This window comes from Pundamilia nyererei, unplaced genomic scaffold, assembly GCF_000239375.1.
Source record: "Pundamilia nyererei isolate P.nyererei 1_Seehausen unplaced genomic scaffold, PunNye1.0 scaffold00250, whole genome shotgun sequence".
NCBI lineage: Eukaryota > Metazoa > Chordata > Actinopteri > Cichliformes > Cichlidae > Pundamilia > Pundamilia nyererei.
The window spans coordinates 196,929-223,357 of record NW_005187651.1 but is presented as its reverse complement, the minus strand read 5'-3'; the positions used below and the strand labels follow the sequence as shown (position 1 = coordinate 223,357).

The window sequence follows — 26,429 nt, the reverse complement described above, 5'->3', positions numbered from 1 at the left end:
TTGATAGCCTCAGCGCTTGGCGAGCCAGCACCAAGAGAAGTCCCTGCTTCTGCGAGGAGCTGCCTTAGCGAGTTTATTTACAAGTCACAAAATACAGGCGACTCTTTCAAAGTGCGCACAAGCGTTCCACATTAGTGTTGCTATTTGACAAACCATCAGTTCATCCCCTCTACTTCTCAGTCTTTGGTTTCCCAACTTTGAAACGTGAGGATCAGTCCCACAATCACACTCAAATACTCTTTACCTATTTATTTTGTTCCACAGATACATAAGGTGTCGCTGCTCTTAAAATAATACAGTTTGGTTTTTCCCCTATCATCCAGGTGAGGATTTTGTGCACTACAAAAACTTGCATTTTTACAGCACAGTTGACAAAACTCACAGTTCAAATTTATATCATTCAGCATAGAAGTCAGCCTCATATTTGGAGCTTTAACAATCTATTTATGCATGTTAGTAAAAAATGTTTTTTTAGATTTATGGCTTCAAAAACATTAAATCTATATCTGTTATACAGTGATCTCTGTAGTAGTTGTGCGTGGCTGTATAGCGGCTAACTGTAGGCGTGTATTTAAATAGTTGCCTCGGTTTCTCTTTATTTTCCAAAGTTGCTTTTCTGCACTAAATATGACAACAACTTAAGTTTTTCAAGTGCTGGAAAAACAGAAGAAAAATAAATCATGACTGCAGTGATATAAAAACTGTTACCTTATTTGTACAGCTTCTACTAAAGATATGGTTTTCCGCACATCCACGTGTGATAATGAGGGCAAAAAAAGGTTTAAAAATCCAGAAGCCCGGTCTCATGGCTGCAACAGAAAAAGCACTTTTCTAGAGCAAAGACATGAAGTGACACGATGACCCTGGCAAAGGAAATAAAAAGTCCAATAAATTCATACTTTTTTCCTCCTCAAACTGTTTTTCCAATTAAAGGACAACAGCTGTGCTAAGATCAAATAAACTCAGTCACAACTGACCTCCAAAACCATGTAGTTTACACGCGCGCACACACACACACACACACACGTTCCACTCAAGCGCTAAATCTTCGATCCAAACCCAATTCTGTTTTCCAAAACAGAAACAACAATTTGTGTGTCACACACGTGACAGAGAGGGTTAGGTAAAATAAAGGTGATCCCACACTAAAGTCACTTATTTTGAGCCAAGCATTACTGTACATTTGACAGTACTGATTCAGTAACCCAACACTGTGCAAAAAGAGGACATCACAACATTGCACAACACTTCCTTCAAAGGAACTCTGTGGACATGAACCAGAACAAAGTTTTGATCCGGAGGAATCAAATGTCTGCATCTGATGAAGAGGCGGCCTGACCTGGCCTCAAAACACTGCTCTGCCGGATGTCCCTCAAAGTTATTCAAGGCTGTGAGCTACGAAGCTCAAGTTCTTGTTTTAAAAGTTTCATCTAATCTCCACTTGTCCTCAAGTTTTTAGGATGGCAATTAAACACTGCACCCCCCTGTGGTCAGAGGGTGCAATGGCAGTAATGCTTTTAACCATCCCCCCCAACATGTGCAGTCAGGAGATGAGTCTTAACTAAGCCACAGTGCAGCTCTTAAGTAACTTAACCTGCTGAGATTTAAGGCCATTCTAGCATCTTCCCATCAGTGTGGGACTTTTTACCCTTTCTGGGGTATTTATAAAATGTTACAATCAAAACCAAGTTCATTAGGAGTATAAACACCCTCAAACTAAAGCTCAAAGCCATCACTTCAACCTGAGTCTTTTTTTCCCCCCCAAACATACATAAGAGTCAGGGGGATTGGGGGGTCCTTAACGGGTGGGACCAATCCAGACTTAACTTCAGTGTGTTAGCAGTGCTTCCCACACACTGATGGTGACTCGTTCAAGGGTTTATTTATTCATTTATTCTCTGGTCATTTGAGAGAACAGCACCTTAGCCAATTTACCAGTGGTCCCTCTCACTTATTTAGAAAGTTGATTTTCTGATAACTATGCCATTGTGCTGGTTATCAATATCATTAAGCTACTTCTTAAAGGATGAACACAAATTTACAGTTTCTGGAGTTTTGCAGCTGTCGGCTCCAGAGACCCATCGGGATTGAGGCGGAGTCTCATTGGCGATGCAGCTGATTGCACCAAAGTTTATGGTGTCATGAGTTAGTGGGCAAAAAAATATCTGTAGAGGTGTTAATAATTTGTTAAACAAAGGGTACATGGAACTCTCTAGCAGTAGACGCTCTCTGCCACAACTAGAAACAACATCTGTGGGAAACACTGCTCAGCCACAACAAATGATTTCCTTTCTGGATGCCCATGTTGAGAGTTTGTTGGGTCAAACACTAATAAAAGTTAAAAAAAACAACAACAAAAAAAAAAAACTCAAAGAAAATTGGAACAAGAACCTGTTATTTCAGGGCAATCTTCTTGCAGATGGACATCTGCCAACCCTCTATAATGAGAGGCTACTTTTGTTGGTTGTAAATGTAGTCACCCGCTTTGAATTAGAACAGATATCATAATTGATATCAGTAAACAAGATGATAACTGACTTTCTGCTCAAAAAATCAGAAAGAATTTTTTAACCTTCAGATGTTCAGAAATCACCACCCATAACAGTGATTGCTACGGTGCAAAAAACCTCTGAAATGCTAATACCCAGTCGTGTTTCCAGGCGTTTATTTGTCTCCATCCCGATCTCCATGCAGCCTTCTCTCATGCTGCCGTTTAGTGAGGATGTATTTGAAGAACTCGTAGACAGACCAGCTGATGGCAGTAGAGGGCATCTGGTAGATGACCCGGGCTTGGACGCCTTTAAAAAAGGCTGGAAAGCCTCCCATCCTGTACACCGTCCGAAAAGCCTCGCCCAGGCCAGAGATTTGGCGGCTGCCAGAGGCCGACGCAACCGCTCCAGCTCCCGTCGCTGCCTCTGCCTGGATCACGTGAATGGCCCGAGTCTCCTGCGTGTTGAGAAGGGTCTTGCAGACATCGAGGGGGGTAGTGGCAGCAGCAGCCAGGGCTCCAGCAAGAGCACCGGAAACAACGTGGGAGGAAGGGTTGTACTGTCTGTGGGGGTTGAGAAGCTCCTGCAGGTACTCATAGGTCATGAAGTGGAGCACCTGGAAGGGCACGTTCATCGTGAGCTGGGTGGTGTAGCTGCGGTAGAAAGCAGCTGGGCCCTCGTGTCTCAGCAGAGAACTCACACAGTCCACCACGCCACGATAAGGTGAGTTAAACATCTGCATTCGCTGCTTCACAACTAAAAGAAAAAGACAGGACACAGCTTCCTCAATCACATTCAATAATACCTGATCAAGCACGTGTTTTCTATGATCTAATGACCATTTCTTATCAATCCCTCCAATCATATTCACACAGAATTAATTGTTCACACAGAACAAAATGTTAGCCTTCTCAAGTAAACGCATAACTCCGTGTGACTGTCATCATCAGACTGGTCTGTTGTAAAAAGCTCTTTTATTGTCTGCAGCTTGAGCCTGTAGCTCCACCAAGTGTCCTAATCACAGAAACACCACGTGGTCTATAATGACCTGAAGTAGGCGGAGGTTCTTTAAGTAGGTCAACACCAAGTCTTTACTGTGCAGAATACATCACATGTGACTGCATGCACATCAGCTGAGCTGACATAAGCAAAGAGATGGAGGAGGAGAGTTTACCTTCAGCTGGGTTCATGATGGCATCGTGCAGCACTGTGGCCATGCAGCCCGCCACTCCTGCACAACAGACAAAAAAAAAAGTTTTAACCACAAGATGTCACTGACTCTCCAAATATTTTGAACACATTACAAGGAGTGTGTTAAAAACGTTAGCATAACTGGCTCTAGTTTAATTAAAAAAAATTAATTTAATCAATCAAACTGACAATAATAAACAGTCACAGAGTCAAGTGTAACTTCCTTCTACCAAATTCTACTGAATTTCCTGTTTCTTTATTCTTCTGTTCGTTAAAATAAAGAAAGAAAAAAGAAAACACAATCAAACTTCTGCACCACTGATTATAAGTCAAAGTTTGCTGACTGGGAAACATCTTACCATTGGCAAAGTGGCTGTTGGTGCCAGGATGAATAGCGTCACTGAGCGAGAACTTTATCTTCTCATAGCACGCGAAGTAGAGAGCATGGGCAGGCCCCGCCCCCACTGCCAGTACATTCACGCCTCTGATCGGCCTCCACACGCCCTCAGTCTGTACAATCTGCCGCAGGGCATCCATCACGTTCCTGTAGCGTGCGCCCGGCTCTGGGTGCAAGCTCTGCATGCGAGTCTAAGGTAATGGGGAGGAAAAAAAATTTGAAAAGAATAAATAAATAAATAATGTTGCAATCTGTATCCCACCTTTTAACGTTCTGGGTGGGAATAATAAGTATTTTTAAAATAAATACAAACTTTTATTTAAGCCCACTCAATTTTATAAACACTTGGAATTGGATATTGTGATATTTCTTGTTCAAAGTTAACAGGCGTACTTTTGCATTCTTGCAGAAAAGATGCAGAAGAACAAAGAGAACAAACAACAAACAAGGAAAAAAATAAAAATGGAGGAAGTGTTACAGGGCCGCAGTTCCTGATGCAACACAAAGTTACTTTAATCTTTAGAAGAGGCTCTTGCGTTTTGAAAACTGCAGCTTTTTAAAATGACGACAGTATAGGAAGCCTGTCATAAACAACAAAACCCACAACTCCTAATATAGTAAAGGATTGAGACAAATGATGTTGGATGACAAAGATGGCGCGGTTTCACTTCTGTGTCCAAATATCATGCAGTATGTGTCATTTTAACAGCCTTTTCACTGGAAATCATCCAATGTTTATGGAAGTACATATCACTGTAGAAAATGTAACTAGATCTGAGTTCAATCAGTGTTTTTGCCCATGAATGAGTACTACTGTTCACTGGTGGACAATAAATGAATCTGACCACCTAAGTAACAGACAGGGATGTGCGTGACAAGTCGACCAATCATCGCTATTGTCACTAGTCAGCATCACATATACTAGTTGTTTTTACTTCACACCCAATGCTGGTAAATAGTTGTGTAATAGTTGTGTCCTACTGTTATGCAGCCATCTGCCACCAGAGGGAGTGTTGTTGTTGAGAAACACTATAAATCCCTCAATCTCGGCCTGATCTTTTGTTAATGCTATCATTGAAAGTTTAATTAAAAGGCGAAAGAATAAGACTGTGGATATGTGCTTTCGCTGTAAGGCGAACTAGGCTTTCTCTTAGCGATAGTGTGAGGAGTTCAGTCATTTGGGAGGGGCTCAGAGTGCAGCCGCTGCACTGCCACACCAAAAGGAGGCAACTGAGGTGGGGTAAGGTGTTCCGACTGGGCCTTTCTTACTGGGACTAGGCCCCAGGGTAGACCTGAGACTTGCTGCCCATGCCTAGTAACAGATTGCCAAAGCAATGAGCAATATTTTCAGCCCCCTAACATGTCACAATCCTAAGTTTTTCCAGCTGCTTTACAGAAGAGCAGAGAGCACATCTTCCTCTTGGCAAAATGTTCACACGGACTTTCCCGGTTTGTGCTTCTGGGAAACGATAACGCACACAGAATGTGCTCATCCATCCACAATGTGAGCGGTGCATTCAAGACTGTTGTAGAACGTCCACGTCCTCAGCACTGAGCAGCAAACAACAGCAGCAGCTGGTAGTGAAAAAAAATGACAACAGTTCACCGGTTTATGTATTCAGCCTTACTTCACTGTATACCACTAACTCAATAGTGTCATATTTGCCCTGCAAAAGAGCAAATGCCACCAGGTTTGTAACATTTTGCTACATATTTCACCACTTTTTCAAAAGGTTTTTTTAATGGTTCACCCAGGAAAAAGTCTGCATTTGTTTTTTCCCTAGCTTAAAATAGACGTTTATGTATGAAAAAGCTCAAACTATGTGTCGATTGAGTAAATAAAACTCGCTTACAAAAAAAAAAAAAAGAATTCCTGATATTATTTTGGTGAAAGAAACTTCTTTCACCAAAACAGATTAGTAAGATAATGCTTTCTGCCTGCCTTCAAGCAATGAAGAAACAGACACTGAATTTAGTGAGAAGAATAGACTGAAGCATAACGATCAGTACTACATAAAGATGCTGGCCAGCTATGTATGATGGCAGCAGGAAACAGGTTGTGAAAAAACAAACCTTAGCAGTAAAAGGAAGTTGTCTTTAAAAGTTTACTGTAAAGAAAATCCAAAGTTCCTTCAGACAAAAGATATTCAACCACAAAGTTTTGTAATCCACTTCCTTCTACTTCAGCTTTGTTGCTGGAAGAGCGACACAGTCTTGAGACACATAAGGCCAGGAAAGGCTTACGAAATTCTCAACTTAAAGTCTTCTTTATAAATTAAAACACCCGAAGCACATGTAGCTGACATCCTACCAGGAATGACATTAGGTCTGAATGTTAATTGCTCTATGTTTTTGTTAAAGGCTTTCTAAAAATGATGAAGTGATCAACATCATTTTTTACCAGTTAAAATGACCTGCACAGGACTTGTCACTGCAGCAGATTGCACATTTACATCCTTGTTAATAAGAATTTGGAATAACCACAAATCTGCAAGTCAAAACATTTTCAACAAACATCTGCTGATCATGGTGTGATTCTGATGAAAGGTCCTGCAAGGGAAAGCTTGAGCTTGTTTTCACCAAATCTTCAACTTGGAATTTATAGTGAATAAGCCTTTTGTTTGATTTACCACCGCTATAAGAAACCACAGAATTACTGCTTCTTTATCTCCTGATACAAAAAGGAAATAACAGGCCGCATACTGAGCACTAAGCTTACAAAGGAAGACACTGTCTTGATTGCTGAAATGCTTTTTGACTGCTAAGATTTGACTAGTCAGTTCCTCCTCTAATCCTTAAATCTACTCAACTTTTCTAGCTAAAGCATGGGACAAGCAGCTGTTCACAGTTGGCACAGACATTTATATCATAGGAAGACATGGTTAGAAAATCCTAAACTATCCAGTTATTCTGAGAAAGAAGCCTGTGCACAGGGCCACACCCTCTTCTGCCAAGGAGTGCTTCATTTAACTAGTGTGTCATTGACTTTTGCTCCAGTGACTAATGACCCAAATGAGTTACTCAGTTACTACAGCCAACTCTTCACCGTGGTTTTTTGACAGTTTCTGCAAAGTGTTTTCCCAAAGTAAAGCAAAGAGTGATGTTGTCTACAACCATAAAGTTAGCTCCAACAATGCAAATGAATGAAAGCAACAACTGTCCCCAGTATCGCTTCCGTTTAGTCCTCTACGGTTACGTCTTTGATATCAGACTTTGACCATATGTGAACTCCAAAGTTAATTCTAAAATCTCGCCTGTTGGATTTTCTTCGGGATTACTTTTACGATACTAACCATTTACTTAAAACGTAGCACAATTGAAGGCTTTGGACAAAGCAACACAAAATGTCCATGGAGTTAATGGATTAAGTGATAACTTTCTTTAAGTGTATCGGACCCGTGGGAAAGTAGTGCTGTGTAGCAAGGTGTAAATTTACGAGTCCACTTGAAATTGAAAAAAGAAAACACACCAAAAATGCACATTTCAAACCCTGTGCGATAAAGGATGCATGTTAGGGACAAACTTTAACAATCTGGGACAAACTGAGGTGCCGGTGTTGTGCCAAAAAGTGATTGTCTGCCAAAAACTGATTTCCAGTGTTGTGCCAAAAAGTGATTGTCTGCCAAAAACTGATTTCCAGTGTTTCTGTGTATTTTTTATGTGTAATATCTTTACGTATGTTCGTAAATAGACTTCGGTGAACAGGGGATACAAAGGGGTTACATAAAGAATTTAAAAATTATCTGTTTTTTAAGTATCTTTACAACTTGTACTTACATTATAACCTTTCCGGTCCTTTGATTATCCCCACTTAAAATATTTTTACAGAACTATTGTAATATTTGCTGCCATTTCTGCTGTCCTGTTGGGCAACTTACTCTTACAAAATACATTTTTAATGTTAATGAGATTATTTTTTACTGCATAAATAAAGATTATATAAAAGTCGCTGCCAAAAACTGATTGCGGCTTGTATCTTGCTACACGAATGTTGTTTGTGGCTCAAGATGACTTTATGTCATCCATAAGGGATGCATTTGACATATGTTTAACATATTATAGCCCAACAAGTTACTTATAGCACTTTAAATATGAGCAATCGCTTTTTGGCAAATACCGGAAATCAGTTTTTGGCAGACAATCACTTTTTGGCACAACACCGGTTACCACACTAACGGCACCTCAGTGAGCTACTATCAAGCCTAACACATCAGTTATCTCTCCAAATCAAAGCTAGGTAAAGGTAAACATACACACTAACATTAAGCTTCCCACTGCATCCGCCTGAGAATTCTGAGTTTTATAATTTTAGGTTTAGGTAACGTAGCTGATTTAACTGACCTCTGTTAGCAAGGTTACCCCCTGTTAGCTTGTAAGCTGGCGTTAATCGAGCTCAGGCTTGTAAAGAGGCCTGCGTCAGATTCGGCTTTATACAACCAGTTGCTACCCTCAATGCTGCAAAAACAGAGCACGACAAACTTTAAAACTCGTAGCCTATTATATTCCATCGCTCTTATACCTTGACACAGTCGACGGGATACATAACGCAGTGCTCCATGATTCCAGCAACGGCACCTGCCAACATGTGTGTGCTGGTGGATACTCCTTGAGGCAGTCCTTCATAGTCTATTTCTGTCTCGACAGAAGTCAAGGTCTCCAGAGTAGACCGATGTGACACCGAGACAAAGTCCTGTTCCCCCGCCATTCTGGATGAGACATGAAATCCTCCCGATGTTCCCAGCAGTCTGCCGCCCAACCATCGAATCTCTGCCCTGGCTGCAGGGCCAGTGACCCGGCTATCGACGCCCGCTGCTTCCACCGACGTTCGCCGGGACATGAAACCATCCGCTTCCATTCAGGTAAGTGACTTTAGTCCTACTGATATGGACAAATCCGGCGGTTGCCTGTTGGCGCGTTCTTCCCGGCAGCTTATGAATGCAGGCCGGGGATAGAAAGTGCGCGGCAGCCAGCTGCAGAGAGACCGGGAACCAGGAGGAAGGATGGGTTGGTTGTGAGTGTTGCACGCCAACAAATGAATTTGATTCGCTAGACTAGTTGTCAATCATAGACAGTTCGCTCCAATTAGCCAGTTTGGGCTGGGCGGGTAGGTAAAGTGGGTGGAGTTTAAATCTCGTCTTTTGTAACTTCTTTTTATCACGCGTATGGGCCTGCTGGAACGGGACGTCTCAGATTACGCATCAACGTAGACTTGAACGAAACACATCTACACTTAAAGTTAGGGCATTTGTGGGATTTCTTTTATTTTTCTTTAATACTGATATGTTTACTTCAGCAAAAGGGTATATTGTTTTTTTACATGACAAAATCATATGTCATATGGACTTTTTGATCTGGAGAAAACACAACTTACTGATTTTTCAAGATAAAATAAACAGTCTTTGATTAAAAAAAAGTCTATAAAATGTTATAGACATATTATTATTGTTATTAATATTGCTAGTGTATGATCGTACATACACACTCTACGATAGTCTGATGTATTTTTAATATTATGATTTTAGTTGTTGTAATAAAAATAATTCCCATATGTCGGAAAAATAAAATATTTCCCATTCCACCGCATTGCATAGTTCTGATTATTCCTACAGGCTTGAATGCAGCAAGCCTTCGCCTTTCGTGTTTGATGACGTAGCCAACCGGCTAACCGGAAATTTCGGTCATTTCCTCTCCGTCTCCTCGTCGTGTTCTCTAAACTAATAATTTACGGTGATGCGGCGAGAGAATAAGGGGTCGTATTGTCTTATCTGTCGAACTACAAACAAGTATTATTAATGTCTGTTACTGCCATGGTGGAGAAGAGGCTTCTGTAGGTACGTTTATAAGAGCGAGTGATAGCATACGGGTGCTGTGATGGTTATCAGTTGTTCGTAAACGTATCCGGTTTGTAATTGAACAGTTATTAACAATGATAGCTACATTTGTAGCCAATAAATAAATACAGCATATAATGTATTTTTCCCTCTGTTATTTGGTTTGGGTTACAGTTATTGTGTTTTATGTAACGGTTTTAGCTTATATAACTGAGAGGTAGGCTAGTTACACTGACCCGTGGAAAAAAAGAGAGATTATACTAAAATGGTCCTCTTCTATTTAACGACAGCGTCTAACAAGTGCAGCACGGGATTTAAAAACATATCACAGATTTGAAGCACAATATGCTTATTGTTCTGGCAGGCAGGCTAGAGTAATTTGTTTGTTTGCAAGTGTTACAAATAAATTCGATTTTTTTGAGGTTGTAGCAAGTAAAATTAAGGCCTTACGAAGACAAACAGTGTTAGTTAGGTCTGCTAGTGTACAGGCTGCCAGCTGACTAGAGTAAAGTATTTATTGTGTTGTAAAGTTTTTATTTTATTTTTATTTTTACGTGCATTTAGACAACAGGGCATTAACATTAAGTCCGCTGAGCCTCTCTCCCCCCCCTCCCCCTTCTTACTCCCTTCCAGCAGAAAAAAAATTCAGTTGACAACATCATAATCAGCCTGCAGCCGCCATGAGGTGACGACTGTGACATTTTGTACTTTTGCTGACGTGGACACATGGCAAGGTAATAAACCGATAACAGTTTCTGCTGTCAGAGTATTCCTGAGAAGCCGTTATGCTTGGCACGCTAACAAATGTTTTTCCATGGCTGTGGGAAACACAGGTGTTACTACTTATGTTACTGTGGGCTCAGCACTTAACACAACAGAGCCTATAATTAATTAATTAACTTAAACTTGTATTTACCTACTGTTTCATGTCAGAATGGCTGCTGTTGTATATAACAGTATCTGCTGTGTCTTCGTCTTCCACAGGATTACTTTGTCCTGCCTGCCAGCCTCCTGGTACTGCAGCGTGTCCCTGCTGTCTCTGGGCTGTGCCCCAAGACAGAGGCTTCTGCTCCTGCTGCTGCTGCTCATCACCTCTGCCTTCTTCCTTCTGGAAACCTACCAAAGGCAGCTATGGGGCACCCAGCGACGGTCTGGGACCCAAATTAACAAGTGAGTGGACGGAAATGAAACAAATAAACTCATTTCATTTGAGCCGTACACAGAGGCTGACAGAGTGGCCTCTTGCAAATCTGGAAGCCTTTTGGTAACGTGTTTTCCTCTTATATGCTACTTTGGGCTCACTTTAATAGATTTTTGTCTTCCTGTGTTAGTTTGTCTTGTTAGAAAATGCAATTTCAAAAATCTAGTCCCAAAACCTTTTCCAGTGAGTGTTGTAGAAGCTAAGCTAAACGAAGCATGGCTCTAAGGAAATAGGAGGGTGAAACAGCATGCCAAAACATGCCATAAATTTAGGTGCATTTCATAATCAGCCATCAGTAATCTGAGCAATGAAGTCTAGAGAATTTCTTAAGTGCCGCCATGTCGATCATATTCTCTTTGAGTTAAAATGATGCAGGCCCTCCTCTCTTTCAAGTGTGCTCGAGTGGAAAGCTCATGGTAAACAGATAACCAGCTTTGAGAGCACTGTTGAAAGGACTCAGTGTGTGGGACTGACTGCAGGTGTTCTCCTCAGTAAACAAGGGAAAGATACTAAATAAGGAGATCATTTGGAAAAATGTAAATGCACTCTGCGGTTTCTTTGTATGAATGTGTAGAACATTTGTTTCAAGCGGATTTAAAGGAAGAAGCATGTCTGTGGATATTATTTAAGCTCTTGACACCTTTGTGCTTTCTTTGGTACATAAGTGCAGTTTTCTGAGTATATTCTTCATCTCCTAATGTTTCTGTTTGCTCTCCTTCAGATACCTCTCCCTCACTGAGTCTATGGAGGCTACTGACATCCTCAACCCTTCACTGAATTATGGCATCGTGGTGGACTGTGGCAGCAGTGGCTCCAGGATCTTTGTGTATTACTGGCCACCCCATAACGGGAACCCCCACACCCTACTGGACATCAGACAAATGAGGGACCGCAGCCGCAACACTGTCGTCAAGAAGATCAAGCCTGGTGAGTAAGCAAAGCTCACTCGGAGTTTGTACAGAGTGTGAAAGCTTGCTGAGAACGTATAGCTCTACATGAGCAAATGTTAGACTGGTTTTATGAATAGATCCTCTGCGACTCCCCAGGCAGTATGGTGTACAGTGGTTAGAACTTCAAAGCCACAATGTTTCTAGTTCAGGTCTACTGATTGGCTGGGGCCTTTCTTTACGTATCAAAGTTTTAAGACATGGATTTTAGGTCAAGTGGAAGTTCCTAGCTGGCCTTGGATGTGGGGTAGATGAAGTGCTTAGAGCATATAGAATTAAACACTGTATGAATGTGTGGTTAAAGTTCTTTGTCTGGATTTGAAAAGTCATGTCTGTCCATTTTTATCGTCCTTCATCCTCCTACATATTCCTCACATCCTACTGTCTGCACTCTTGTGTATCCTCCTCTCTCTCTCCCTTTTTTCTTGTAGTATAGACGTCCTTTCTTATTATCTGCTGTGGTAGAATAACATGTGAGTTATTGACCAGTTTTGTGAGCCACTGATAATTTTATGAATGTTTTTTTTTCAGATGGAAATTAGTTTGCAAAAGTTTGACTGCAAAAGGCTTTTTATAAGAACTGAACAGTTTCTGTGTATTAAAATGCTAAATGGCTTTTAATTTGAAACATATACAGGAAATGTTACATTTGTATAAATGGTGTACCCTTAACAGAACAGGAGCAGATCAGAGTACTAAATTTCTCTTTATACTCAGTCAGAAATGGTAAATGGCCTGCATTTGTATAGCGCTTTACTCAGTCCCTAAGGACCCCAAAGCGCTTCACACTACATTCAGTCATTCACACACACACACATGGCAATGGCAAGCTACATTGTAGCCACAGCTGCCTTGGGGCGCACTAACAGAGGCGAGGCTGCCGGACACTGGCGCCACCGGGCCCTCTGAGTATCTGCATGATATTTGGCATGCAGGAGGCAGCCTGGAATCGAACCACTGACCTGATTAGTGGCTGACCTGCTCTGCCACCTGAGCTACAGCCACCCCAGAAAGATTTAGGAAAGGCTATGCTCAGCAGTCGAGGTAAATCAAAGTCGGATGGCATAAGATGAATCACAGTGTTCACGTAAATGAATGAGCAATTAGAAGAAACATTGTTTCTAGATTTGCTTAACTGTAACTGTTTAAGCCTTATGTACAGACCAGAAACAAAGTGGCAAAGACTGATTGTTTATTTGTTTTGTTTTGTTTTTGGTGCCAGACGGTGCCAGTGAGACAGAAGATGATGGCGACAGCGAGATCATTTCTTATTCACTGTTTGCCCTTTGGCTCACGGCCAGAAAAGTGAAAGTCAGAGCATGTGAATCTGGAAAGAACATGATGGAAAACAGAAAGTAGGAAAAAGATAAACAGATTTGGCTTCAGTTGTTTTCCCATGCAAAGTGAACTTGGTGGTGTTACACTTAATTCTATTTTATGTATGTGACTAGACACTGCCGTATAAGTCACTTCTAATTGAAAGATCCCAAAATTAAAATGATAGGACCATTTAATATTCGTACATGTATATTTTCTTTATCTCTTTTTCATTATGTCGTTCTCCTCCTCTTCATCTGTCTCATCCATCACTTTTCTGTCTTCCCTCATTTCCACCTCATCCTCTTCCTCCTCACCTCAGGCCTCATCTCCTGAACTAAAATCAAAGCTCTAACACACAGATCTGTGCATTAATGCTTATACGTGCTTATCCATGGCTGATATTATCACAATTACTTAATGTCAGCAGATTAGATATGTGACCCTCCCGACTTGTATCCGACTCCTTCCACAAATGTTCACAGCCTCCTCCAGAACAAATAGACACCTGGCATGTTGAGTAACAATAGGATTATGCACTAAATTGGGAGGGGTAAAACAATCTACTAGATTTTACACACTGTACCTTTTAATAATTAGTCACATCAGTGGTGAGGAGCTTTCAGTCCCTGCGACTTTGTTTTATCTCTGCCACAGCAGGCAGATTAGATCGAATGCTGCAGTTAAAGGAAACCTGACCCTTTGAATGCCGGGACATCGTTGTGTGACAACCATTCTAATCATTTTCCTTTTAAGGCTTTTATGATTGATGTGTGGTGTGTAAGGTTATAATGCTGATGTCTTAGCTTTGTCTAGTTCAGTGATCTGCATCAAATACTTCCAGATTTTTCATATCATTCAGCATTTATTCCTACCAAAACACACTGATATATTTTAGATCATGTCATGTAAAGTGTTTGTGTGAAACCTCAACTATACCTATATATTAGTCATTTATTAGTCATTTTATGACCCAAATTCACCCTGTTCAACTTCATCTTATCTTGACAGCATTAGATTTTCTTTCTGTTCCATTATGGGCGACGTATTAGCTTTCTGCATTAGCTAGCTCTGATTTTATAACTAGCTAAAAATTCTGAATTTTGTATTTTATACCTGATTGTACTGTGTGTGTGTGTGTATTCTCTCAGGAATCTCTACTCTGGCAACCACACCAACGCAGGCCAGTGACTACCTCCACCCTCTCCTCAGCTTTGCTGCTGCTCATGTCCCAAAGAACAAACACAAAGAGACTCCACTCTACATCCTCTGTACTGCTGGCATGCGGCTGCTGCATGAGAGGTAAACAGAACATCACGCAACAGCATCAGTTTTTAATCTAATGGTATTTTAAGGGAGACCTGGTATGGTTGTTTCCAGCTCCCACTGTGAACCATTTGACTCTACTCTAGTAAAGCTGATATGGTCTCCCTCACCTTTCTTCTGATTGGCTGTCCCTGGTAAATGAAGGGTTTGCAGCTTTCCTCACTTGTTCTGTATTTCTATATTGTGAACAAAACCTCCCGTTTTATGCTGTACTTCTCTGCATGTAGGCAGCAAGCAGACATTATAGAGGATCTTGTCACCGATGTCCCCCTGGAGTTTGATTTCCTCTTTTCCCGTTCACATGTTGAGGTCATCTCTGGGAAACAGGAAGGTGAGCTGACAGTCTTGTTTACCCTGCTGATAGTGGCACTCTTTAAATCTGACACTTCTAACTGCTGCCTGCTTGTTTCTGTGTCTCCTCACTGTGAAACGACATGTTCCTGTGACCTCGTAGGAGTGTATGCATGGATTGGCATTAACTTTGTCTTGGGCCGCTTCGACCATCCTGATGAGGGTGAGTGTGACGGAGGCATGATGTTTACCAAACTCACACTAATGTTTGTTTCACGTGTGTTTTATGCAAAATTGTTATTTTTTGGGGGGGTGGAATTTTTTTAATATTTAAAAAAAAAAATTTTTTTAGAGGATGCCACAGTCGAAGTGACGACAAGTTCTCAGAACCAGCAGCCAATCAGCAGACGGCGCACAGTGGGCATCATGGATATGGGTGGAGCTTCGCTTCAGATCGCCTATGAGGTGCCCAGCGCCATCACCTTCAACTCACCTCAAGAAGTAAGGAAATACACTGAGTACTGACCTGTCCTGCCTGTGATGTAGCCTGGAAGGCTGCTCCTGTCTGCATTAGCGTAACACGCCTGTGGTTTTCAGGAGGAGGCAGGGAAGAGCTTCCTCGCAGAGTTTAATCTGGGCTGTGATGTCGAGCACACGCAACACGTGTACCGAGTGTATGTCACCACGTTCCTGGGCTTTGGAGGAAACATGGCCAGGCAGCGCTACGAGGACCAGCTCTTTAACAGCACCTTCACCAAGAACAGGTTAGTCACATGTGTTTTTTATGCTTGAAGCACACTGTGAGATACCTGCAAATATCTACATTTTGCATTACAGCTGCATAACTTATATGTGTCTCATTTTTCCTTCAGACAGAGCTACACTGTAAAACTGATATTTACAGGCAGTTGTTATTATTCTATAGCCAATATATTATAACATTCACTTTACTTCTAATTAGTGTGAATGTAGATTAAACATTCACAGCATTATAATCCAAATCTTTGTTATTATTTTTCATTATTATTATCCTGTATTGTGTAGGTTTTTCACCAGCTATCACCTTCAACTTAGAAAAACCATTCAACCACCGTTATATTGCTCTTCTTTTCTACATGTCTGCTTGTATTTTTCTCATTTCTAACTTTTATATTTTTTGAAATATTCAACTTTATTCAACAAAATCTATAATGTATTTCAATGGAGAGAAGTGTTTAAACCCTCTTTTAAGTTGCCCCTCTTTTAACTCTAACTGCTTCCATATACGTTCACCTACAGACACCTTTCAGACTTTAAAACGAAGCCAAGACATGAAACTATTGAGCTTGTATTTATCTTTTCAATATTTTTTATAGTTTTTCTTCAGTTCCACTTTTCATGCTTTTTTTCACCCGTTTCAGAGTTTATGATGAGTGTCTGTGGGATCGGTTAGAGTGGGGTAGAGTGGGACAAGTCCAAAAATGAATCACATTTTTTTGTCTTTCAACTGCTGCTGTGTTGACAGTTTTCCCTCTACAGCCATTGTTTTACCCATAGCCATTATTGTCCTCCTTCATCAGTGTTATTATCATTAAGGTTCTCCTATAAATGCCTCCTCCATCCAACTCTTCCATAGAGAACAATGTTAAACAGCTCCCATATTTACTCTAAAAGTAAGCTGAAGCAAACAAAAATCAACACCTGTCTCCCAGGTGTGTTACCATAAGAGATCAGCTTCTAGACGGTGTCTTTTCCTCTCATGCCTTTCGTATTACTCTTACCCAAAGTCAAGCTGGCACTTATCACAGCTGTTTTCTCTATTTGCTTCTTTCCAGGTTTTGCTGAACCTTGTAAAAATACTGTCTGCCTTTAACTTGGTTTAATCTCAGAAACTAGAAAAACAGCACCATCTCCCTGCACACAATCACACATCCTCTCTAAAATCCAATCTGGAGCATGTGATGTGAAACATAGTGCACATACATTCAGGACTGTGAATCTTTTGTGTATAAAATGACATGAATAATTAATGATCTTGATTTGACAATGTTGATTCAGACTTTTAAACATCCTATAACTGATCAAGTATTTAATTCTGATTCACTGATTTATCTAATTGCAGACACTTATTTTTCTAAACCTCACATTCTTTCAGTGTAGCTAAGTGAAGGAAGTAGATTTTATTTTTTTTTCCATGTTATTGTCCAGATATCTAACCACACAGACGGGTCTGAGTAAGGACAAACCGTACCTGGACTCCTGCCTGCCCGTCGGACTGACTGAAACAATAGTCCGGGACAATCGCACGCTGCACCTGAGGGGTCAGGGTGACTGGACCAAGTGTCAGGAGGCAGTGCGACCCTTCCTGGGTCTCCATAATGGCACTATGTCACCAAGAGGTGTCTATCAGGTATGGACCTTTATGATAGCAAGGTTTTGTTTATGGTATTGATCGCTGCTCAGTCTTTCCGTGATTCTTTATAAAGTAGAGATGCAAAGAAAAATTGGCATCTAATATTTTTGCAGGCTCCCATCAACTTCAGCAACAGTGAGTTCTATGGTTTCTCTGAGTTTTACTACTGTATGGAGGACGTGCTCAGGATAGGAGGACAGTACAACAGTGAGAAATACTCCAAAGCTTCTATGGTAACAGACAAACAAAACCAGTCCTTCCATTAGACAAATATATTAGATAAAAGATTTTAACATTCTGTGTTTGTTCAGTGAAAGTTCAGTTTCATGTTTCGGTTTATTTAACAGGACTACTGCTCTACCCAGTGGTCGACACTGAAACAGCGTCTGGAAAACCACCTTTACTCCAAACAGGCAGACGACAGCAGACTGAAGTAAGTTCAGTTTTCTGGCTGTATTCACGCTATTCTAAATTGTCCGTGGAAACACCTGCACACAAACGACACACACAAATAAATGTGGCATCTTTTGAGAATTTTCCAGTTCTGTGTGAGAGTTTTTTCATAGCAAAGAGCAGAACCTGAGATGTGAAGTGTGTAATTATCACAATCGCCAATTCACTTTTATTAGGCCACATGAGGAGGAACTCTTCAGTTACTCCCCAACTACTTCACTGACCATATGTAGAAAATGGACAAAGTTACGTCAGCCGTTGGTTTGTGGTTTCTTTTTGTCATCAAACCAAATTTCTAGAACTGGACATGTTTGTGGCTAAAATCTTCACATGTTTAAGATACACACATATTTATTCAGTCTAGCAAACTGCAGTTAATTGCAGATCATATTGTGTGTTGTAAATGAGGATACTTCTTTTCTCCTGCTTTCCACATATAAACAAATCTCTCTGAACTTGATTTTCAGCCCATAAACTCTTGGTAAGTAAGGCTGACCCAATTCTTCTACCAATGCACAACAGTGGATTATTTCAGTAACACCAGGAGCCACAGGCACATCCAAGCATTTCGAGGACAGTAAACAAAAAAACCAGAACAAATATTTCCAAATTGCTCACTTCTCAGTTCTTTACGTCACTAACTATAAATTATGCATAAATTCTGTATAAATACACAAACAAACTCAAATTTTACACGCGAGTCTTTATGATGTGACATCGCTAACATGAAAAAAGGAGAAAAAGCAACTCTTACCGTCATGTACCAGCTGAAATGTTCACCCCAGAAACTGATATAGCTTTGCAGTTATGTGCAGGTTGATGTAACAGCCTGCTGCCATCGTTTTGCCACTTTCAGTCGTAGAGTTTCACCCACAGCTTTGTTTGTCTCAGTGGGAAATGGCAAATGAAGGCTAATGATGTCAGCTACATCACTCTTCAGACTGTGTTTTGATTCTTGAAAGAATGATATACTGCTGGTGGCAAAGTTGTGAAAGTTATTCCCTTTCTTGCCTGCAGGTGGTGCACATTTGCATGACTCTATCTGCAGCTGTAAATCTAAATGGCTGCTTTGTTTTTCCTGCCCTCAGATGTCACTTTCATCCTCCTCTGACCCATTATTGTGCTGTTTTTACCCCAGGTATCAGTGCTTCAAGTCAGCCTGGGTGTATGAAGTGTTACACTCTGGTTTCCGTTTCCCCACCAACTACCCGAACCTGAAAACAGCCCAGCTGGTTTATGACAAAGAGGTCCAGTGGACTTTGGGGGCCATCCTGTACAAAACCCGCTTCCTGCCTCTCAGGTAACTGTCAGATATGTCACACTTTAACTCTACACTAACTTACGCTGGTATGTACTTTCATTGATTTGCTCCTGTTATCCCTGCACTGAGTTACCTTTTAACTTGTAGGTTTGTTTGGGGAAAAAACACAAGATGTGTCACAGGAATGTGCTCGCTATGAAAAACACGGCTTACGTCTTTATCTTGTCACAGTCTGAAATCAGCTATAGAGCTATTCAGTTCATTTTTATTCATGAAGCACTAAATCAGAACAACTGTCACCTGACACCTCGAGGGGTTTTAGACTCTAAAGTAAAGACGCTAAAGTAATACAGAAAAAACCCAGCAATCACTTGGAGCAACCACTTGGTGACAGTGGGAAGGAAAAACTCCCTTTTAACAGGAAGAAACCTCCAGTAGGTCCAGGCTGAGACAGGAGCAGCTAACTGCTTTGACTGGTGGGGGACAAAAGACACGCTGTGCAAGAGAGCCACAAATTAATAATAACAATCACAGTGCATCATATAAACAGAGTTTGTTTACCTGAAAAGATTTTTAAAACATCCTCTTTACATCCGTGAAATGAAACAGTTACAGAAAGTTATAACTTGACTCCCACCTCCCTAAACCTGCCCCCCAAAAATAATACACCAGCTAAACAGAATGCTGCTCCTGCTGCTCTGCTCATTAGCAAGGATTTGTTTTGGATTAAACATGTGCTTCCTCTGCCCCGCTTGTTTCTCCAGGGACCTGCAGCAGGAAGCACTGCGGCAGAACCACCCCAGCTGGCTGCGCTCTTCATTCGTCTACAACCACCACCTGTTCTCACTCTGCATCCTGGTGGTGGTGCTGGCCATCCTGCTCTACATCCTGCGCCTGCGGAGGATTCACCAGCGGGAGCAGCGGCAGGCCGAGGTCCTGAACCTCCTCTGGGTGGAAGAGGGAGAGGCTCTCCTCCCCTGAGAAATATGTCTGGGACGGGAGGCTCCACACTAATCGCATACAGTCTTATATGTGCCTCACTGTGTGTGAAAAATGTGAGTATGGAGGACAGTTGAGGAAGGGAGAAATTACTCAGTGGAAAAGCGTGTGATTTGGTAGATTATGATGTAAGAGGAGACCAGACAAAAACATCGCAACATGGAGACAGTTTAATGAGCCCCGAAATCAAACACCTCTGTATATCCTTTGATCGTACAGAGCTCACCTCAGACTGGAGAGACAGACTCTGGGCTCACTTTCTTCTCTTCACGACCACTTTGGATGAAAAGAATCACCCCAGGTTTACAGGATCAAACCACTCCTTTTTTCGGGGGGGGGGGGGCTACCCATTCCTTCAAATATCTTATTTCTAGGTTACAGGCAGTGTGGATGGTTAACATGGATGTGGTGTCATTGTTAATGTTTCCACTGCTGACTGAGGAGAAAACACGAGAGGATAGAGATTATTTTGCAATATGGGCTCACTGGAGGGGAAAAGTCACCTAAAAGGACAGCAGAGGGAGTGATCATTCGTTATCATCTAATTGTTTTGTCTTTTGTTTTATCATATTGAAAGTCAAAGCGGTTGCGCAAAAATTCAGTTCTTAAAGGGGACCTTAACATTTTTCCCACCTATGTACTGTTACAGTGGTTGGTGGTCGTATGAAATAAAAGTGTCAAGTAATGAGGTCAGTCACTGGGCAATAATCTCTGTGGGTAAAAGCTCAGGCTTCAGACTGATTTAAACACTCAGTTTGACATTGTTTTTTCTACCCTTGGCTCTGTATGATGTCAGTGACAGGGGATAGCCCAAATATGGGCATCTCAGGCACATTACACTCACTGTGAGCACAGAAGCCCCCGCTGGCTTAAAGGGAAGGTTGCAAGAGCGAAAGCAGTTCACTTTAGATAGAAGATGAACTGGGGGGCTCCACTGAGGCCCAGTATGAGTTAAATAAGGATTATATTTAGGCGTGAATGATACAGAGCTACTCTGGTACAGTCAAAGGATAAAAATGAGCATATTGGGTCCATATGAAACAAACCCAGGCAGCCTGAGCTCTTTAATGCGAGCAGAGCTGAGAGTAGGCAGAGGCTGAATGAGTGTCAGATGTTTATATGGACCACCCATCACGAGACAGGTTGTGTACATATATGACTGGATGGTATATGATGCATGTGCTTATAGAGCGACTTCCGTTTTAACGCGAATCCTGTTTACATGCTGTTTACATCTCCAAATATCACACAAACACAACATTATGCCACAACATGCCAAACATTACTCACCTGTGTCAGTGGCTGCTGCAGATGAGAAATACCAGGAAAAATCTGCCACTTTTGCATACAGGTTTTTGTATCCTACATGACCTGTGCTTTCCCCCGCCATCATTTCTGTAGCCCAGTGTTACCTGCCCTTTATCTGTGAAATGACATCTGTAACAAACCCTAAGCTGCTTCATACCTGAGAGCTTATTTTTGTTTCAGCCCTCGTGCCCAGCTCAATTGCTCACTTCTCCAAAACTGGCATTTCATTATAAGTTAGTGCAAGTTGATTTAAAGCTTGTTGTCACCATTCCTCCATGATCAAGGATCGGCTTTCACCCACAGCTCCGTTCGTCTCGATGGGAAGATTTCCTTCAAAGCAATCCTGCAGACTGATGATGTCAGCTGCATCACTTTGGCCTCAGACCATGGTTTGATACTTGAATTCCACTGCTGTCCTGCCAATACCCCCGTCCAACCAAATTTTAATCAGAGGGTAGGCAGGGCCAAGAAGCTTTTTAGCTGAAATAAGCAAGGAGGCTTAATCAGAGTCTGGACAGAGGCACTGAAAGCAGAAGAAGAACCTGCAGGCCTGATTTAAGCAGATGCTGTCTGATTTTTGAATGCAATAACTCAGAGAAAGGGGGAGGGACACTTCCTGTGCCTCAGGCTTAGATGGATACTGGGACATGAACGAAAGTACAGAACAGCTCTCAGTCTGTGTTTCGAATATCAAGATGAACTACTTTAAAGCCATTTTTAGGAGTAGAGCCTAATGCAGACAAAGAGGTGTATTCCATTCTGTGTCTACTGTATTGTATAGCTGTAAATTGAAATCACTGTTTTGTTTTTTGTTTGTTTTTGAGTGACATGTGCTGACAAGCTGATGGAGCTGTGCAGCAAACCATGAAGATAGAAATATGTGTTTGAGCCACACCTGGTGACATTTCCTGAGAAGTCATATAAATCATAGATCCTACAGTGGATTGTTTTTAAATGTTCAAATGTATGGCTCAGAGATTCTCACAGCGATTTCTGTCAGTGGGACGGGGCATGATTCATCCAGCTGAACGATGATGACTCCATTGTTTTCAAAGAAAACTGTCCTTTTGTAAGCTGTAAGTGGTGCTAATGTGAATGTTTTGTTGTTTAGACAAGCGGAGCCGTTTGAGAGCTTTGCGTCATTTCAGAACGTTAAATATGTTCTCTTGTTTTCTCCGTTCTGCTGCTCCTCGTATAGATGAGTTCTGACTTGTCTTCATCAAATCGTCAGTGTTCATTTGTAACGTTTCTCCCATGTGTATGCAACAAATACTTTCACTCTTATATTCTTAATCAATGAGACTTGAGTGCCAACAGGTCCATTTTGTTTCATTCCAGTTCTTATGTTAAAAAACTGCAAACCTCTTTCTGATCCATCCTGATGAGAATTTTTAAGATTTCTGCAGCTTCTGTGATATTTTGACTCCTGACGGAGGACCAGTCATCGACTGTCTTTCCAGAGCTGGGCATTGTGCAATCTTGAACAGTAATTCACTGAAGAGGAGACTTGATTTCAATGTTTTTAATTGTGGTACTTTTAATGTAAATGTGAACCGAATCAATCCCAATAAATGGTTCTTTGTAATTCAAGTGATTTGACTCTTGATAGCACACCTCACGCAATGCACAGAACTAACTGCAGACATGAAATGATGTTAGCTGTGTTCAAGCAAAGCAGCAACTGCTGGATATGAAAATCCAACATCCAAGTGCCAAAATAGCCACGGGATCATTTTGGGCAGCCAATGGCTGACTGAAAAAGTGAGTCCGTCCAATCACTTCCCCTAGAGACCCATGTTAAAATCAAAGACTGTATACAAATAATGGCAATAGCCACGTTCATTCACTCACTGTTTCTGGACTCTGCATATGAGGGTTCAGTGTAATCATGCTGGAACTGTAGAAAAGTAGTGACACAATCAGACACTCATCTCCACAGTGACACTGATTAGCAACTTTTCCTATGATCACCCACCCCCTTTAAATTGTTTTGGGGTTTGTTTGGTTTTTTTTACATTAGCTGGTTTGAGTCACTGAAACAGACTTTTGTGCTTTTTAATGCGGGAACTTTTAGTGGCTGTTTTGTTATTGTTTGACAAATAATAAAGTTTGCTGTGTGATTAAATATACTAGCAGACTATTTAAGAGGACTAACTTTTCAGTATATGAAATTATATTTAGCAGGATGTCTGTGCACTATCCAGCTAAGCTTAAAGCTGGAGTCAAGGCTTCAAAATCTATAAACAAAAACACACAGTTATATAGTTCATTGTGGTCAAATTATGACATTTTCCCATCAAATCATATCAGGTCATTTCTGGTATTAAATGTAAGTTTTTTAGGAAAAGAAATATTGGAACTGAAACTATCACAATTCATAATAAGTTGCTGTGGATTTTTCATTTTTGTTAGTCTGAGGTAATAAACCAACAGCTCATATGTAGATGATATAAATGTAAGCAAATAAATGGTGCCATTTAATGGATCTTTTCAGAGAAGGTTTGATACAGTTAATTAAACTTTCCTACCTCACTTCTAGTAACATTTATTCAGAAACTCTTTTATATCACTATATTTTCATCTATGGACATGCCAATAAGCTTCAGCTAAAGTGCAACTAAAAAATCTGACAAGCTTCAGTGACTGTGCATGTGTGAGGAGATCAGAAGGTTAGCAGGGTTTGAAGATTTCTTTAGGGCATTTTTTCATCTTTAATGCATTAACTTACATAAGTTTTCATACAGAGTGATGGGAGTGTGAATGGATTTGAGAAAGACTGCTCTTCACTTTGCCTGTTCTGGACAGTGGTATTTGGATACTACAATCACCACAAGTACATAATTTTTATTGTATAAAATGACCAAATGTGATACCAAATGGCATTTATAATCAGAAAGATAGTTCATTTAAAAAATCTGAAAAAATGAAACCAACAAAGTAGTGACAAATTCTGCAGGTCTTCAAACTGGCCTTTGTGACAGGCCATCTGAAAAGTTTGTGCTTAAAAACTCCTTTATTACGTTAGCTAACGTAATAAAGGATAAAGGATTTCTTTGCATCATCAGATGGGGAAAGAACATCAAGGTCTAATATGTTCAATTTGATAATGCAGACAAAACAGGGACCCAATCCTTGGGGAGGACCGATTTTTGACGCAGCGTGTTTTAGGGTTTGAAAGCCACAGAGACGCGGTGGCGTTTAGAGAAAGCGCAGGGCAGGGATAGCTCAGTAGGTAGAGTGGTTGCTTACCTTCCCATGATCGGAAAGGCGGGGGTTCGAATCCACTGAACGGCTACCCTGAGGTACCCTTGAGCAAGGTACCGTCCCTGCTCAGTGGCTGCCCACTGCTTCACTGAGTGAATAAGTCAAATGCAAAGAGAGTAATTTCCCCACGGGGATCAATAAAGTATACATTATTATTATTATTATTATTAGATGCATACGGGATCACTGAGGGTTTTCGCTTAGGCAGCAGTTGTCCTTCTCTCCTGGATCGGCTGGAGCTTTCCTTAGGAGCCTTCCCAGCTTTGACAAATGTCCAGCTGGGATAACCACATTTACTCAGGGCCTTCTTGATGTGATGTTCTTCCTGGCCGCTGTGTCTGTGGGGTTGGTGTTCACTCTGTGTTGTAGCGTCCTGATGACAACCAGTTTATGCTCCGGTGGACGATGAGAGTGAAACCTTAAATACTGATCCATATGCGTAGGTTTAAACATCTACTTTAAATATCCCCCATTACTGATGGAAATGTTACAGTCTAAGAAGGCTAACCTGCCATTTTTCATATCCTCCCTGGTGAATTTGATGTGTTGGTCCACCGAATTAATGCGATCCATGAATTGTGGTACATCCTGACACAAAGGTGTCTGAACCAATAACTTAGTGCTGTTCCAGGGTATGATAACAGAGTTCTCTTTTCCACTTCTTTCATGTCCACATTGGTCACAATGGTGAACCCATGGCACATGCGGGTTAGTGCACCATGGGTTGTCATGGTGCACTAACCCGCGTGTGCCATGGGTCAGTATTACATGACCTTTGTATGTGAAATAGGTGGAATTAAGACACAGTTCCAAGAGCAAACACACTTGGTCTGTGGTGAGAGTGGTCCTGTTGCTGAGGTTGGGGTCATCCTGTAATCTCTTATGAACAACCTCCACTGCTTCAGTGACTGGAACATAAGTGAAGAGAGATGTAACATCGTATGAGACCATGGTTTCATCTGCCTCCATAGGACATCTCTCACCTTCTCAACAAAATCCAAAGTGTTGTGGATGTGGTGTTCAGAGCTGCCTACCAACGGGTTGAAGATCGAAGCCAGAGACTTTGAGATGTTATAGGTGACCGAGTTGATCATACAGACAATTGGTGTTAAAGTTACACCCTGTTTATGTGGTGAATGATACACTGTTAACCTTTGCTGTATTTTTCATTATTATGTGATTTGAATGGTTCATCATACTGTTTGTGTATTTTTACTCTTTCAGTGGTTGGTTGCAATGGTGCATTACATTTTAACTCTTTCACTGCCAACCATTTCCAGATTTTCCTCCAACCTATGCCATTTGTCAGTATGATACCAGTGAAAGTATTATGGTTTTGACTTTTTAGGGGACTTGCCTGTTTGTAAGGTTCAAGAATTCTGATCATCTAATCTGCTGCATGCAGTTGTATGCACATGCACAGCTGCTGCAAATGTGTGCTTGCCACTGCGTTGCCAAAGGCGAACTTCAGTCAGTGGAGAATATTGTAATAATTTGGCGGAGGCTTCTCAGTCGAGCAGTAACTGAATTGCTCATTTACTGAACGTGGAACATGTACAGAACTCTTCTGGGAACTAGTCAACCCAACTTAGTGAAACACACTGAATGCATGCTGGCCCCGCCCACCTCTACCAACCACCACTCCATATCCTGACAAAAGATTTTGCACCTGTTATTGTTGGACCTCTGTGTGGAAACTGCAAACGGGACGTCATAAGGTAATGCAAAGGACTCTCCTACCTAACATACTCGTTTATTAATT

At 41.2% G+C, this 26,429-nt stretch overlaps 2 protein-coding genes across 6 annotated transcripts; one reads left to right on the top strand and one right to left on the bottom strand.

The window, feature by feature from the left end:
• Window positions 1-9,116, bottom strand: LOC102202260 (mitoferrin-2-like). Its single transcript, XM_005749583.2, has 4 exons — window positions 8,597-9,116; window positions 4,040-4,268; window positions 3,664-3,720; window positions 1-3,245 (listed from the first exon to the last, which is right to left on the bottom strand). The coding sequence occupies exons 1-4, from the start codon at window positions 8,930-8,932 to the stop codon at window positions 2,665-2,667; spliced, it is 1,203 nt and encodes a 400-aa protein (XP_005749640.1). The 5' UTR covers window positions 8,933-9,116; the 3' UTR covers window positions 1-2,664.
• On the top strand, window positions 8,874-22,993 carry LOC102202541 (ectonucleoside triphosphate diphosphohydrolase 7-like). Of its 5 annotated transcripts, XR_312174.1 has the most exons (15): window positions 9,731-9,908; window positions 10,542-10,642; window positions 10,893-11,078; window positions 11,831-12,036; window positions 14,525-14,675; window positions 14,927-15,030; window positions 15,154-15,213; window positions 15,343-15,491; window positions 15,588-15,754; window positions 17,178-17,379; window positions 17,496-17,615; window positions 17,730-17,815; window positions 18,974-19,135; window positions 19,861-20,151; window positions 20,315-22,993. XR_312174.1 is itself a non-coding variant. In XM_005749587.1 (14 exons), the coding sequence occupies exons 2-14, from the start codon at window positions 10,635-10,637 to the stop codon at window positions 20,075-20,077; spliced, it is 1,818 nt and encodes a 605-aa protein (XP_005749644.1). In that variant the 5' UTR covers window positions 8,874-8,936; window positions 10,545-10,634; the 3' UTR covers window positions 20,078-22,993. The 5 variants fall into 5 exon arrangements, 4 of the variants coding, with proteins under 4 accessions (XP_005749644.1, XP_005749643.1, XP_005749642.1 ...); XM_005749587.1 differs by lacking the exon at window positions 9,731-9,908 and adding an exon at window positions 8,874-8,936 and having other exon boundaries at window positions 10,545-10,642; window positions 19,861-22,993; XM_005749586.1 differs by lacking the exon at window positions 9,731-9,908 and adding an exon at window positions 8,875-8,936 and having other exon boundaries at window positions 19,861-22,993.
• The last annotated feature ends 3,436 nt before the right edge of the window (window positions 22,994-26,429 follow it).

Bases quoted from the DNA above. Each gene is read 5' to 3' on its own strand.
- LOC102202260 (XM_005749583.2), bottom strand. From the start codon at position 8,932: ATGGAAGCGGATGGTTTCATGTCCCGGCGAACGTCGGTGGAAGCAGCG. The intron at 4,269-8,596 runs GTATAAGAGCGA...CCATTACCTTAG, and splicing joins ATCCCGTCGACTGTGTCAAG to ACTCGCATGCAGAGCTTGCA. The intron at 3,721-4,039 runs GTAAGATGTTTC...TCTGTTGTGCAG, and splicing joins CAACAGCCACTTTGCCAATG to GAGTGGCGGGCTGCATGGCC.
- LOC102202541 (XM_005749587.1), top strand. The intron at 11,079-11,830 runs GTGAGTGGACGG...GCTCTCCTTCAG, and splicing joins TCTGGGACCCAAATTAACAA to ATACCTCTCCCTCACTGAGT. The intron at 15,492-15,587 runs GTAAGGAAATAC...TGTGGTTTTCAG, and splicing joins CCTTCAACTCACCTCAAGAA to GAGGAGGCAGGGAAGAGCTT.